Raw genomic sequence first — 16244 nt, forward strand, 5'->3', positions numbered from 1 at the left:
GAGGAGACCCGAAGCACACAGGAAAATAAGCCAAAGGGCAAGAGAGCGCTGAAAACTTCTTGAAAAAGGTGAATTTCCTGGAATAGTAGTTCTCAGAAGTTATCACTATCATTCCTTATTTGTCTTTGCACAGAAGCATTTCATGTATTTACTCAGCCAAGACTTAATGGATAGCTACTGTGTAAGGCACTATGCTAGATGCACATAATAACTAGCCTGTACCTTCAATTCACGATCCAGTGTGGAAGATGAGACGTATACAAGGATTACTGTAATACAGGGTAGAAATTGAAAAGTGTCGCAACTATACTGTGAGAATTTAGGTGACGAAGTAGTTATGTTTCAGCATTTGGAGCTCCTTAAGCTTAGGAGGCTTAAGAAATTGGCACTTTATGAGAACAGTAGACAGGCAGGAACGTGGACATGTGTAGGATCCGAGAAGATTGAGTGAGTGGGTGTGTCCAGAGCAGTTTCTGAGGTTCTGTGGAAGCAGCCCCCGAAGTGAAGAGAAGACGGCGCTGGTGGATGGGCACAGAGCCTGCGTCTCAAGGCAGGGGTGCCTGAGGGAACAGTGACTGTCAGTTAGATGCTTTGAGGACGTGGGGGAGAAAAGGAAGGTGGTTAGAAGATTAACTTGTGAAGAACAGAGCCTGCAGACCCATAGAACAGCAACACTTTCTGGCCCCTTTTTATTTTAGAAAAAAACATCTGTTTAGTATCTTCGTTTTTTCTTTTTAGTGTCACATGCATGACTCAGAACTTATAGGGCTTTTGTCCTTTTATTCTCCTGCTTTCTATAGAAAAGCAAAAATGGTTCTTGCTAAGCAAAATCAGAATGAGCATATACTGATATGTTATTTTATTCAGTAATAGCTGCTTTGTTAATTCACAGTGGTATTACATAGGGGAAGAAAACTTTTATAGTCAATATGAAGTTATTTTACTGAAACTAGATTTTCTGCATAGAGGTAATCAACAATTTTCAGTGTTCTAAATATTCATTCATCATGTGCCTTTATCAGAAAGGGCAAACATCATGTGTTTATTAAAGCTATTTCAGATAGTTGTCATCGTAGTTGGTGACACATTAGCCAGAGTTTTTATGAGAAAAACTCAAGCATTTGAATTGCTGATTATTAAAGTGATACAAAGTACATGTTTTATTAAGAGGTCCAAGCATAACAGGTAGGACTGTTTTTTTCTTTCATTATGAACAGGCCAACTAACTAGTTATTTGTCTTTGTTCTGTTTGGGCATCTGGTTTTAGGTACTTAGAGGATCTTCGTTTTTATACTGTAAGAGACAGTCATCTATTTCAAGATAATAGTGTTCCTGACTTTCAGCTTTGTTTACTAGACTATTTTTTAAGACCAATTCTGCATATTCTTATTTCTCCCCCAGCTTTATTTCACTTGGCTACTTAAACATTTTCTAACTTTCGTTAGACATAACTTATATAGAGAGGAAAATGACCTTTCTTACTCTCCTAATAGCCAAGCAACCTTCACATAGGGTCATAGTCATGGTTGAGTTTCCGTTATCAGTTTAAATATGCCAACAGATAAAACTATTGCAGCCTTTTCAAATTTATATGCTGTTACATACCCCCAATACAAAATGTGTCACATAGTTACAGAAATAGTTATAATTCAGCAAAATAAGGGATACTTAATTCTTGGTCTGTTCCTTCTTGTTACTCTGTTCTTGTCTGAGTGCTCAGATGCCTAAGCCTCTTTAGTCCACAATGCACCTGAAGTATAGAGTTAAACCATGAAACCTAACTAACAGTTAATGATAATGGCTACTACTGACTGAACACTTAGCCTATGTTAGAAATTACATTGAGCACTTTATATGGATTATTTCAGTCTTTACAACAGTCCTGGCATATAGGTACTATTATTATTCTTGTTTTGCAGATGAGAAAATTGAGTTTTCCGGGTAAACTGCCCTTGGTTACACAGTAACTAAGCCCATTATATTCACTAAGGGAGTGTAGTCAGAGTTGAAGTTTTTTTTTCTATGTCATCATATTTCACTTTGCTAGACAACTAGTTTCATTTGTTTCTGTATTCACGATTTGATTTAATTTTGTGTTTTGGATGTGTAAAAGAATGTTCATGATTCAAAAGCTTCATGCAGAGAAATCTCACCCCTTTTCTTTCTACCTTCTTCCCATCTGCTCTATGTAAGTAACAATATTCATTAGTTTTTGGTTTGTGCTTAGTGCTTTTATTTTTGTGAAAAATACATATGCACACAGATACATATCATATATTATGTGTGTGTATAGCTTTATATTCTGATTTCCCTTCTCACTCAAAATGCGACATACCATACATAACGCTTTTGTACCTTTTTTCATTTAACAATATGTCCTGGAAGTCATTTGGAAGCAAGACTTTGCTCCACTTTGTCTAACATCAAATGCTACTAGATCCCTTTAATAGACTTTGCCATGTCCATCCAGGTATGATTCTTTCTCCTCTTCCTTCCTTTTAAGAGTGTCTGTGGTTTGATGCTTCTTGGACCTCTAAGACCATTTCTTTGCACTGCTCTGCATGTTAAGAGAGTGAATTTAAGATAGGAAGGACACTTAGGAGATACGGTGGTAACAGAGGCCAAAATGTAGAAGAAACTTGAGACTTTTCCTCAGGGCTTTGGTTTTCACATGGGAAGGTCGCTCTGGACCCTCTTGTCAGGGAGCTAAGACCGTGGACTGAAGAGCCGGACAGAGCTTCTTAGAAACAGGCAGTAGGTGAGCAGATCCTTTGGAGCTGGAAGTGCTGCTGGTAAGAAGACAGACAGAGGTGTAGATGGGGTTCATGGACGGCCCCTTCTTCCTTTGTCTTTCCCCACTTTCTTTCTATAAGCATCCCTGGGGCAAGCAGAATAGAGGGCTTGGGGTTGCTGTTCTCCCTTCTGGTCCTAGGAGAAGTGTGAAGAGATGTGAGTGAAAGGGGGCAGCTCATGTGTGGCCTTAGAGGGCGCTTGAACACTCTAACACTGTTACTACAACGGGGTGTTTATGAATCACGTGGGTGTTAGAGACTGCCTGGACCGAGTAAGAGGCAGAACTCATGATGCGAAGAGAGATACAGAACCCGCCCGCTCTTTCTCTCCCAGGATATAAAAGAAACATACAGCTTATAGCTTTCTGTCTGTCTGTCTCTCTCGAGTGCTCTCTCCGTGTATATCCGTATCTCTGTTTCTGTCTCCATGTCTCTCTCTCTCTCAGTCTCGCTAGGTCGGCAAAATAGGGTATCTCTTTACTTGACAAAAACATACCTTCTGGGGACTTCCCTAGTAGTCCAGTGGTAAAGAATCCGCCTTCCAATGCAGAGGACATGGGTTCAATCCCTGGTCAGGGAACTAAGATCCCACATGCTGCGGGGCAACTAAGTCCGCGCGCTTCAACTAGAGCGCCCGTGTGCTGCAAACTACAGAGCCCACTCACTCTGGAGCCCACCTGCCACAACTAGAGAGAGAAAACCCACACGCCACAACTAGAGAGAATCCTGTGTGCTGCAGTGAAGATCCCACATGCTGCAACTAAGACCCGACGCAGCCAAATAATAAATAAATAAATAAAATTAAATAAATATTTAAAAAAATATATATATACTTTCCTCTACCTCGTGACAAGGATGCAGTGTAGTGTAGCAAGGTTAAGAGATTGGTTTGGAGTTAGGCAGGCTTAGGTCTCAGATTTCACCTCTGCTCCTTTTAGTAGCTGTGTAACCTTAGGCATGTTAACTTAATTTTTCTGGGACGCAATTTCTCCATCTGTGGAATAGAGGTAATAAATATATACCCTATAGGGTATTGTAAGGAATACATTAAATTATATTTGTAAAGTGTTTAGGACAGTGCCTGGCACATAATAGATGTTCAGTAGATCTGTTATCATTATTGCTGCTGCTATTGCAATCTGAATCCACTAAAGGTACAGCAATGTCTGTATCTAAATAAACCTGATGTACAATTTATACTTGGCTCTCTGAGAGATCGTCTCTCCCTGACCCTGGTGAACCTTTGTATATAATTCCTTTCTTGAAATTGGCTTCTGTTTTTTGGGCAGTTAAACTAAGTTTCTTAAATTGTTTAGGTTGTAAATGTCTTAAAATCCTTACTGACAAATCTTGATGAAGTAAAGAAGGAAAGAGAGGGGCTGGAGAATGACCTGAAATCAGTGAATTTTGACATGACGAGCAAATTTTTGACTGCTCTGGCTCAAGATGGTGTGATAAATGAAGAAGCTATTTCTGTTACTGAACTGGATCGAATCTATGGGGGTCTTACAACTAAAGTCCAAGAATCTCTAAAGAAACAAGAAGAACTTCTTAAAAATATTCAGGTAAAGTTTAATAAGATTTTTATTAAAAAAATTACAGGAAGGATAAACCTGGACTAAATCTGTATCCAATTAGGATTGTGTTTTTTGCAAATGTTACATATTAATAGAAATCTGTAAACGTTATTGGTTATATTTTCATGCCCACTGAATTTGTGGTATTTTTTACTTAAGGAAAGCTGTAAAGTACTGTGTTACTCCAAAAGGAATATATTAGGTAAATATCTAGTAATAACTAGGTAAATACCTCGTAATAGCTGCAGGAAATCATATATGATTTTCATAGTTGGGGAAGTATCAGTACAAATGTTATGAGCTATAGTAACTTGATAAATAAGTGTAACTGCATAAATCTTTCTTTTAATAAGGTCTCACACCAGGAATTTTCAAAAATGAAACAGTCTAACAATGAAGCTAATTTAAGAGAAGAAGTTTTGAAGAATTTAGCCACTGCGTATGACAACTTTGTTGAACTTGTAGCTAATTTGAAGGAGGGCACAAAGGTATGAAGCACAAAAGAAACAAGAGCTAACTAACCAGTGTGGATGTGAGTTTGGGAAGTTAATTGGTATTACCAGTTGGACCAAACCATTCTGTCTTGAATTTCTTAGCTTTAATGACTTTGGCTCCTGAGAGCTTTGGTATAAATGGGAGAAAGCTTAATGAAGGTGGGAGTATTTCATGGGAACTTTGCAGAATGAATTTTATATTTCACCAGGCAGAAAGAGGATGTGTAGGCATTCCTTTCAGGTAGCAGGAATTAGCACAGAGAGGTCAAAAGATCAGTGACACTTTGTTGGGGGGTAGAAAGTTGGCCAATCTGAGTGAATTATGAGGGAAGAGGAGTAGTAGTGAAAGCCGATATGTGGTGGGGAAGGGGGTGTGTATGGCTTTTATATTCTGTGCTGGTGGTGTGGATTATGATAGATTTGTGATCTGCTTATGACTCAGAGTGCTTACTAAATATGTTTAAGTATTTTCTTGCCTTTCCTTTAGATATTTTAGGGAAATGCTTATATTTGTTTTTACCAATTACTTTGCTTTTGAGGGAACAAGTGATTTTTAAGTTTTTCAAATACATAATTCCTTTTGGTACCTTTAACTCCATAATGATCACTTAATAAAGTTATCTTGATGCAAATACGGTAGATATAATGTAAAACCCTCTGAAGAGAGCATAGAAATACTGCCAAAGCCTTCCAAAGAGAGAGGATAGTAAAATGCCATTTTAATTCGGTTTAAAATGCTTTGTTGAAATAGATAAGCTGAGAAAACTCACCAGAGTGCCTTTGCAAATTCTTCTGAGGGTTTCTGAAATGATGCCTGCATTTCTGAAGTGAATGTGCAGATCTAATACTTCCACTTAAATAGGTTTAGAGTGTTTATTAAGAAGTTGACTTTTCTCTAGGAATTGGGAACTTGTTTACAATCATGAAACTTTTAACTTGTTGCCACTTAATTTTTGGTGGCAGTGCTTTCTAACGATGATTTTATTATTTTTATTTTCTTAGGGAATCTTAGGTCATATTTAATATTAAGTTATTGGACTTAAGTGGTATGACTGTCTCTCATGCATAGGATTTTAGCTCTTTAGCTTTAACTGTTATTGACAAAGGAGCTTTAGATTGTGTTCCTCTTAGATTAAAAATTGTTCCGGTTTATCACTTGTGTTTGTTCTTTACTTGTAGTTTTACAATGAGCTGACTGAAATACTCATCAGGTTCCAGAACAAATGCAGTGATATAGTGTTTGCACGGAAGACAGAGAGGGATGAACTCTTAAAGTAAGTTTATTTTGTGTATTAAATTGTACTTTTGAAGTATTTTTCTTTAAAAAAAAATATTCTTGCTACCTCTTTTAAAAAAATCATATGTGGAGACTTTTGTGGTGAGTTGGCAGTGTGAGTTGGCAGTTTCTTTCCTTTCCTCCATGGTGTTTGTTTGTTTATTTGCTTTTTTATATATTTATTTATTTTTTATTCTTGGCTGTGTTGGGTCTTTGTTGCCGCACGCGGGCTTTTTCTAGTTGTGGCGAGGGGTGGCTTCTCTTGTTGTGGAGCATGGGTTCTTGGCATGCGGGCTTAAGTAGTTGTGGCGTGTGGACTCAGTAGTTGTGGCTTGCAGGCTCTAGAGCGCAGGCTCAGTAGTTGTGGTGCACGGGCTTAGTTGCTCCGTGGCATATGGGATCTTCCTGGATCAGGGATCAAACCCGTGTCCCCTGCATTGGCAGGTGGATTCTTAACCACTGCACCACCAGGGAAGTCCCCTCCATGGTGTTTTACAAAGCAGCAAGGAAACAACTGCATGATCTGAGAACAAAAGGGTGAAAAGGAGTGGAAACTGTAGATGTAGGAAGAACAGTGATGTCACAGAAGTGATAGAATAGCTCAGGGTAACAGATCTTAGGAAATGCCAATAAACATAAACAGTTTACTTTGAAGTGGCAAATAGATTCCTTACATGAAGCTAGAGGCATAGAACATGAGGGAGAGAGGGTTTATAGCTCAGAAAATGTCAGCAAAGTCACTTTCTGCAGGGGCCTACTGGGAAAGCTGGGCGAGTAACATAGGACTCATTCCATGTGGAGTAATGAATAGAGAGTTGACACAGCATCGATACAAATATACTATATTCATTGAGGTGAGAAACAGAACAAAATTTTACTAAACTTAATAGATGAAGAACATTCACCAGAATAATGTCGTCACAGAACAGATAAAAAATTTACCATGAATTAAAAAAAAAAAAAAGGCTAGGAAACAGTCATTAAGGATCACCACAAACAAGTGCCAGAACTCAAGGAAAATGGTAAGAAAACAGGAGGCACTAAAACGTGAGGTGTCGGGATTCAGGAAACAAGTGGAAGAGAAGAACAAAGCCATCACACGTATAAGATGAAATGGGAAGGAGCAAAACGGAGGATAGACGATGAAGAAAACACAGGAGCACAAAGTAGAAAAGAAGAAATCAAAGAAAATGAAACCAGAGTAAGGAAAGGATTAAAAAGGATTAGAGAAAGTGGGCAGAGGAGATCCAATATATGTAAAATTGAATTCCCTTCAAAGAATAAAAACCAAAACAGTGAACAGAACAAATATTTAATGATATTACTCAAGAACATTTTCCTAAAATAAGGCTTGTTGAAAGGGTATATAATACGGTCAGGAGAAATGAACAAGAACTGTCAACACCCCAGCATATAAATTATTAGTCTTAAAAGATAATGGTAGGATCCTATTAAGGCAGTCAGGCAAAAAGATCAGGTAAGTTTATAAAAAGGTGAAAAAAATTCAGGCTGGCAGCACTGCATACTAGAAGAGAGTGGAATGATTGCTTGTTGGAACTCGAAGCAAATGTGAGGCAAAGATTTTATATCCAGTCAACCTGTCCTTCAGGTGTATACAGAGCCATGTGCTCAATTAGTAATGAATGTAAAGGACCCAGAGACTATTATACTCATGAGCCTTTCTTGAGCCCTTCATATGACCTGACCATTATTCTTGTCTCTGTCCATGTTTAAACAGTTTCCCATTGAAGAAGTGGACGAAGTTAAGAGCTACTTTCTTCCACCCCCCAAGAAAGAGCAGGGCCAGTTGTTTTCAGTTTTTCTACTAAACCTTTAAAAAGCAAATAATTAGAATTTTTTTTTTTAATTAATTAATTTATTTTTGGTTGCATTGGGTCTTTGTTGCTGCATGCGGGCTTCTCATTGTGGTGGCTTCTCTTGTTGTGGAGCACAGGCTCTAGGCACGCGGGCTTCAGTAGTTGTGGTGTGTGGGCTCAGTAGTTGTGGCTCACGGGCTTAGCTGCCCCGCGGCATGTGGGATCTTCCCGGACCAGGGCTTGAACCCGTGTCCCCTGCATTGGCAGGCGGATTCTTAACCACTGCGCCACCAGGGAAGCCCTAGAATGCTTTTTAAATGGTTCTAGAGGTTTAAAAAAAAACCCTCCAAGTTAGTTTTACTGATAAGTGAATCTGACAAAGATTAAAACAGAAGTCTTCAGACCAGTTTCATTTATGAATATGGATGTGAAATTTCTAAATAAATACTTGCCATTGATATTCTTCAGTATATTAATAAAGAAGCATGACCAAGGGGGAGTGGGTGGTTATTCCAGTAATGCAGTGATTGATCCAGTATTTTTACATCTAAGGAGAAAAAGATTCTCTTCATAGATGAGGAAAAAGCATGAGAAAATAACTATTCTGGTACTCAAAATAGGAATTAATTGACTTCCTTAACATGAAAATATATGTGTATGTGTGTATATATACAATAGATCTATTTATCTGTTTATATCTGCACAAAACTCAGCTTCATGGTTAATGGAGAAATGCTATAAACATTTCTCCAAAAGACAAATGCCCATTATCAATGCTATTATTTAATACTATATTGGCAGTACCAGACTACACCATTAGAAAAGAAAAAGAAATTAGAGATAGAAAAATTGGAAAGGAGGAGGTAAAATGATCACTACTTACAGACTTTATGATTACACATCTTGAAAACCCAAAAGAATCAACCCTCAAACTGCAAATAATAAAGGAATTGTTACTGAAGATAGGTGATTATAAAAATAATTTGTAGAAATCAATAGCCTTGGGACTTCCTTGGTGGTCCAGTGACTAAGACTCCGCACTTGCAATGCAGGGGGCCTGGGTTCGATCCCTGGTCAGGGAGCTGAATCCCACATGCAGCAACTAAAGAAAGGTCCCACAGTGCAGCCAAATAAATAAATATTTAAAAATAAATCAATAGCCTTCATACAAATAAACACATAGAAGATATAATGGAGGAAAAGACTTCACTTAAAATAGCAATAAGGAAGATAAAATACATAGGAATAAATTTGTCATTTATTAGACCAGTATGAAGAAAACTTTGAAACACTATTCAAGGACACAAAAGAGGACTTGAGCAAGCTGAAAGACGTGTCATGTCCTTAGATAGGATGAGACAGCTTCATGAAGATGTCAGTTCTAAAGAAACTTATGTATTCAACATAATTTTTTTTTTTTTTTTTTTTTGTGGTACACGGGCCTCTCACTGTTGTGGCCTCCCCCACTGCGGAGCACAGGCTCCGGACGCGCAGGCTCAGCGGCCATGGCTGACGGGCCCAGCCGCTCCGCGGCATGTGGGATCCTCCCGGACCGGGGCATGAACCCACGTCCCCTGCATCGGCAGGCGGATTCTCAACCACTGCGCCACCAGGGAAGCCCTCAACATAATTTTTTAAAATATTCATTTATTTATTTTCTTTTTAACTGTTTTGGCTGCATCAGGTCTTAGTTGCGGCATGCGGGATCTTTCGTTGCAGCACGTGGTCTCTTTGTTGCAGTACTTGGGCTTCTCTCTAGTTGTGGTGCTCGGGCTCTAGGGCGCATGGGCTCTGTAGTTGTGGTGTGGGGGCTCCAGGACACGTGGGCTCTGTCGTTGTGGCACATGGGCTCTGTAGTTTGCGGCATGCAGGCTCTCTTGTTGAGGCACGCAAGCTCAGTAGTTGTGGCGCGCGGGCTTAGTTGCCCCGTGGCATGTGGAATGTTAGTTCCCTGACCGGGGATCAAACCCGCGTCCCCTGCATTGGAAGGCGGATTCTTTACCACTGGACCACCAGGGAAGTCCCTCAACATAACTTTGATTAAAAAAGGAATCAACAGATTTTCATGTAAAACTAGACAAGTTGATCCTAAAGCTCAAGTAGAAAAACAGTTAAACAAGATTAGCCAGGAAAACTGAATAATAACAACAGTAAGGGGAAACTAATTTGCCAGATACTAAAATATGTAATAGTGTCTCTAAAACACAGTGATACTGGCACGTGATTAGACCAAAGACAGAATAGAAGATAGGAGTAGATTCAAATACATATGTGAATTTAGTGAAAGAAAAAATCCTAAATCAGTAAGAAGAAGTTAGAAACATGTGCTTAGCCATTTAGAAAACAAGTTATTTTTACCTCAGAATAAGTTCCAAAAGGATCATAATTGAAATGTATAAAATGAAATGAAGAGAGAATATGAGAGAATTTCTTAGTAAAGCTGAAATAGGAAGGGTCTTTGTAATTCTGACTTCAAACCCAGAAGCCATAAAAAAAAAAAGTTCATCATAACATGATAAGAGTCAAAATGTAATAAACTGGGGAAAAATATTTGAAACTTATTCATGGGCAAAAGGCAAATATACGTAATTTATAAAGAACTCCTAGATACTAATGAGGAGAAAAAAACTCAGTAGAAAAATTGGGAAAGGATGTGAACAGAAATTCTGCAGATGAAATATGAGTGGTTCTTAAGCATATGAAAAAATACCTACCTTCGCTCAATATAAAATAAATATGAATTAAAATTACTCTGAAATAACATTTTTCAGGGATTTCCCTGGTGGTCCAGTGGTTAAGACTCCGCGCTTCCACTGCAGGGGGCACGAGTTCGATCCCTGGTTGGGCTGGTGAAATAAAGCTACATCTGTGCAGTGAAATACTATGCAGCTATTTAAAAAAAAAAAAAAAAGAATGTTTTCTATTTACCCATGTAGAAAAATCTCTGAGATAAATAATTAATGGTAAAAAAAAAAATAAGGTTACAGACAGTGTAAAGTATGCTTCTTATGTAAAAACGGAGAAGATAAAAATACAGGGCTTCCCTGGTGGCGCAGTGGTTGAGAGTCCGCCTGCCGATGCAGGGGACGCGGGTTCATGCCCCAGTCTGGGAAGATCCCACATGCTGCAGAGCGGCTGGGCCCATGAGCCATGGCCGCTGAGCCTGCACATCCGGAGCCTGCGCGTCCGGAGCCTGTGCTCCGCAACAGGAGAGGCCACAACAGTGAGAGGCCTGCGTACCACAAAAAAAACCCAACACATTTGAATTGGTTTATTTCTGATAAGGAAGCTCTGGTCAGGTTCATAAGAAATAAAAAATAGTGGCTGTCTGTTTGTGGTAGTGAATGGTGGAATGAGAATTTGTAGATAGCGAGTGGCCTGTCACTTTTTAGTTTTTGAATCAAGTGAATATATTACCTTTTCAGAAAATTATATTAAATTAATCTAAATAATTATAGGGATTTCATGTTTTTTATAGTACCACCAACTAGTCTAACTTTATTTTTGACATTTTGTCTGTACCCCTGGCCTTTTTTTTTTTAGCCATAGAACCCTTTGTTCAGACTCAATCTTGCAGAGAAGCCCAGTTTGTGAAACAAACAGAAATGGCTCTGTGATTTAATAGCTTTGATTTATATAATTAGTAAGTGGCTAGGAAATTCTCATTTGTCCTATAAATGTGTTATTTACTGCAACCATCTCTGGAGTCTATCAAAGGAAAAAATATTATGTCTTATGTGCTTTATAATATATTATAATTATACAGGCTAGATACTGTGTTTATGATTAAATGTATTCAAAATCTAATTAAATAGTTGTGAAGATAATTATAATAAATAAATAAAATATTAAATATAATTGTTATATTTATTATATGTGAGTTATATATATACACACATATATATTAGATGTTTCAAAGTTTGACCTTTTTCAAATTTTAATATTGACTAAAAACTTACAGTTTATATTGTAAGCATTTATTACAAATTTACAAACATTATGAAGTAGTTTTGATTTCTTGATGAATGTGTGTAAGTTTTCTTTCTATGTGGAGTGTCTAATTTATCTTACAACTGGGATTGTTTTTGACAGTGAAAGTGTGGTCTGGGGGACTTGGAGTTGCTGTTAATTGTTACATCAAGACAGTAGGTCCTGTTGCAGACATTTCAGGACACGTCATGTTTACTGCTCTGTGCTTGTGAATCAGCACAGTGAGAAGTTGATCAATACCAAGTATTTCATAGAGTGTATTTTACTTTAGGGTTTTGTTTAATGAGATTCCAATTTACTGTTAGAGGAGACTTTAAAATATTAACAAAATTTTTAATACTGTATTTTAATAGTCCTTTCAACCTCTATGTTTAATGAATTTACCTTAATAATAGATTATGAGGTATCTTTTAACATAAACTATCTCGGTGCCACATTTCGAATATCTTTCAGAAAGCTTTCATCAAGAAATTTGCACAATGGTTTTAAAGTTTTCATCAAGAAATTTGCTCAGTGGTTTCGAATAGGTTGTTGTTTTTTGTAAACACTGATACAATACAGCGATTAAAATATTAGCTAGGTAACTATGTACAGTTGTAGTTTTCTGATAATTATTAGATTATTATGTTATGAGTTTCTCATCTAGGGGATGACCTCCTGTTAGAGAGAGGGCAGTTTCTTAGGCTCACTTGCTCAGTTTGACATGTTCCTTAGTCTGGCTCTAACTATGATCTCTGAAAAAGTTTACCTTTTTCCCTGGTCTTCAGAAACAGAATAAGAACTAACTTTATTTTATTCAATAGTAGGAAGAAAGAAGATTTCAGTTAGTTCTAGTCAAGAACAGAAATGTAGTATATTTTAAAATACCATCATTGTTTTGAGTATATTTTCTGTGTTTCATACATGAAGAAAAGAAGGTAAGAAAAAGATCTGGTATTTTGTATGTGTTGGTTTTCAAAATTGTGTTAATTTCTAACACTTCTGTCTTTAATAAGGGACTTGCAACAAAGCATTGCCAGAGAACCTAGTGCTCCTTCAATTCCTACACCTGCGTATCAGTCCTCTCCCGCAGGGGGACACACGCCAATGCCTCCAACTCCAGCGCCGAGAACCATGCCGGTCAGTAAGCAACCACATTTTTAAAATGCAAGTTTTACGTGTTCTTGACAGCTTGCTTGCTGTAAAGGATAACACAGACTTTACATTGTAGAGGTCTGGTGGTCACCACTTTGATCAGGTGACCAACCTCAACTTTCTGATGTTTTGCAGTATAAAGAATACAGCATCACTCATGGATTCTTGCCTAAAAATGTTTAACTAAATCTAATGAAGTCTTTAGAATCAACTTTCAGTTTATAGCAAATACAGTGATAAAACAAGAAATTAAATTGTGCTGTTAGGAACAGTTGGACAGTCTAGAACTGGAACATTCTGTGAGACACCTGGCTTGGTCTTTTCTAAAAGCAAATGTCATAGAAAAAAATAGACAGGGGGCATATTCTAGATTAAAAGAGAGGAACGATTCATAGTAATCAAATGCAATACATGAACCTCAGCTGGATCTTGGTTCATAAAAACGCCTAGAAGAGATTTTGTGATAAATAGGGAAACTTGAATGTGGAGTGGATACTCAATGATATTAGGAAATAATTATTAATTTTCTCAGGTGAAATGGTATTGTGATTATGTAGGAGAATAATAGGACTGGTATGCTGAAGTCTTTCGGGCTGGTGTCCTGAAGTTTGCAACTTAACTTTCAAATGGTTCTGCAAATATATAGATAGATAAATATATGGATATAGATAAAGCAAAGATGGCCAAATGTTAATAATTAATTTAATTGGTAAACGTGATTGTTTATAATAGTAGTCTTTTAAGTTTTCTGGTGTTTAAAAATTTTCATATGAAAATTCATGGGGCCAGGAAGAGATAACAGGAATAAACGGTACCTGACCTGCTCCTTCCTCCCACCTCAAATGTCTAACCATTGATGGGAGCAGTAGTGAACAGTAAATGATTAAATATTAGGCATCAGGGAAAGAGCAGTGGCTATGGAGTATCCACAAATTGGAGAATTACTTTTCAGCTACAGTACATTTCTGGAGTAATAAGCCCACATTTAAGAATGGGAATTAGAAATATGTTTGGTTGGATTCTAGAGTTTCTCATATGCCCTTTTATTTTGATTGATAGCAGTTTGACAGAAACCTGACACATTTTGTCAGTGCTGACTTTTTCTTACAGCCTACTAAGCCCCAGCCCCCAGCCAGGCCTCCACCTCCTGTGCTTCCAGCAAATCGAACTCCTGCTACTGCTCCAGCTCCAGCTCCAGCTCCAGCGAGCACTGGGACCACTGCACCAGCTCCATCACAGACTCCTGGTTCAGCTCCCCCTCTGCAGGCCCAGGGACCTCCATACCCCACCTATCCAGGGTATCCCGGGTAAGGCTGAAACTTTGTATATCCCAATGAATTGGCTAATGTTTCTAGCTCTGGTTAGTCTTTTAAAAACAAGCTCACCCCTTCTCTGAATGGAGGTGTCATGAATGAGTAAGCTACATTGTCAGCTCACGTAGAAATAAAAGTAAGTTATAGTCACTTTTCTTGAGTCGTTGAATAGCCATTTCCCAGGCTTATTTAATTTTAGTTTTTACATACTGGGTTTATATTAAATATATCTCTTCTGTATGGAATTCAGAATGTTTCCTTGGTCTTCTTTATTTAGGTGACAAACAGGTAGGTGCCTTTTCTGAGCTTAGCATAGCAAGGTTGATAAAGCCTTCTTTACATACCTGTACTTTGATGTCTTGGCATTCTGATCAACTCTTAAATAGAAATCTGTCTAATTATGGCATGTGTTTTCTTAAAGATCAGCTGCCTTTGTGATAGTTTTTTTAGTCTTAAAAATCCAGACATTTAACTATCTTTTAAAATGTCTTCCAAACTTAGTAAAGTACATTGTATCTTCCAAACGTTAAAACTTTGTAAATAGTAAATTTATGAGCCTTACAGTGAACATTGAATCTTGTGAAACAGAAGTGTACTTAGATTGCCACATTAGATTTAAGGGCTTCCGTTTTTATTCCTTGTTCATAGTTGAATATTTAGTCTTATTTCCTTCAACAATCTTATTTTTTGGGTAGCATTCAACACTTTTTTCTTGCATTTCAATTAATAACAGGATAGAACACTTTTCTCTAGCAAGTACCTTGAAACAGCTGTTTTTTCTCGCCATTGAATGGCTTTCTTGAAAAAACTTCATTTTAGAATAATTATTGTATGTTTCATTTTCTAGTGTTTGATTTACCAATCCAGCTTTCTTGTGTTCTTCTTCCCATCAGGTATTGCCAAATGCCCATGCCCATGGGCTATAATCCTTACGCGTACGGCCAGTATAATATGCCATATCCGCCAGTGTATCACCAGAGCCCTGGACAGGCTCCGTACCCGGGACCCCAGCAGCCTTCATACCCCTTCCCTCAGCCCCCACAGCAGCCTTACTATCCACAGCAGTAGTGTGTCAGCTCAGAAGATCAGCTGGTTCAGCTCAGAGGGAAAGAAATACCAACCCTGCAATAAGTGTACTAAACCCTACGCTCTGGTTAATATAACGTACTCTGATGTACTGAGTGCAGTGTGTAATTTCTGTCTGCGGCTAGAAGCTGTGCCCCAGTTCCACATTTGATTGCACATGGGCCATTTGCTGCTGTTGCAGTATAAAGACTAAGTTTAATAGGATTTGAAATAAATTACATTACAGTTCATAAAAGTTGAAAATGAGAAATTAAACCCACAAGTGAAACGTTTGAAATTATTGTACTTAGTTCTACATAAGACATGATGGGAACATCAGAGGCTTACAATGATGGTTTCAGTACTGATACTCAAGAAAACTAAGTTATCTTTCTCTTTTGGTTTATTGATTTGGTTTAATTTTCATTATGCTATTTTGCGTAATCAAAACATTGTAAATCTTATAATTTAAAAATAAATTCCTTAAGAACAGTTGTCATTGTTATGTTTTGTCATTGATTCTCATTCCTGTCTAATTTCTTTCTGGTATTAGTCTCTCATTTTATGTGTACACAAGTTAAACAGATCATGAGTTAAGTGCATGATTAATGCAGGTTAATAGGTTCAAGTACATTTTATAGGAAAACCAAAAGAATAATAACCATAATTTATCCTTCATATGCTGGTTAGTAAATTAATTTTGACATTTATTTTGAAAAATCCTATAATGTGGAAGAAACACAATTGCTACCAAAGATTCTTCAAATAAATATACAAGTAAATATG

General features: G+C 37.6%; 1 protein-coding gene across 2 annotated transcripts in view; it reads left to right on the forward strand.

Moving 5' to 3' along the window:
- Positions 1-15950, forward strand: part of PDCD6IP (programmed cell death 6 interacting protein) — a 58134-nt gene extending 42184 nt beyond the window's left edge. For both annotated transcript variants that reach the window (XM_082663004.1, XM_082663005.1), the window contains exons 13-18: positions 4109-4357; positions 4723-4857; positions 6043-6137; positions 12942-13065; positions 14191-14387; positions 15287-15950. In XM_082663004.1, coding sequence (XP_082519130.1) covers positions 4109-4357; positions 4723-4857; positions 6043-6137; positions 12942-13065; positions 14191-14387; positions 15287-15461 — 975 coding nt within the window. In that variant the 3' untranslated portion in view covers positions 15462-15950. The remainder of the gene's footprint in view (positions 1-4108; positions 4358-4722; positions 4858-6042; positions 6138-12941; positions 13066-14190; positions 14388-15286) is intronic.
- The last annotated feature ends 294 nt before the right edge of the window (positions 15951-16244 follow it).

This window comes from Grampus griseus, assembly GCF_964374135.1.
Source record: "Grampus griseus genome assembly, chromosome: 10".
Lineage (NCBI taxonomy): Eukaryota > Metazoa > Chordata > Mammalia > Artiodactyla > Delphinidae > Grampus > Grampus griseus.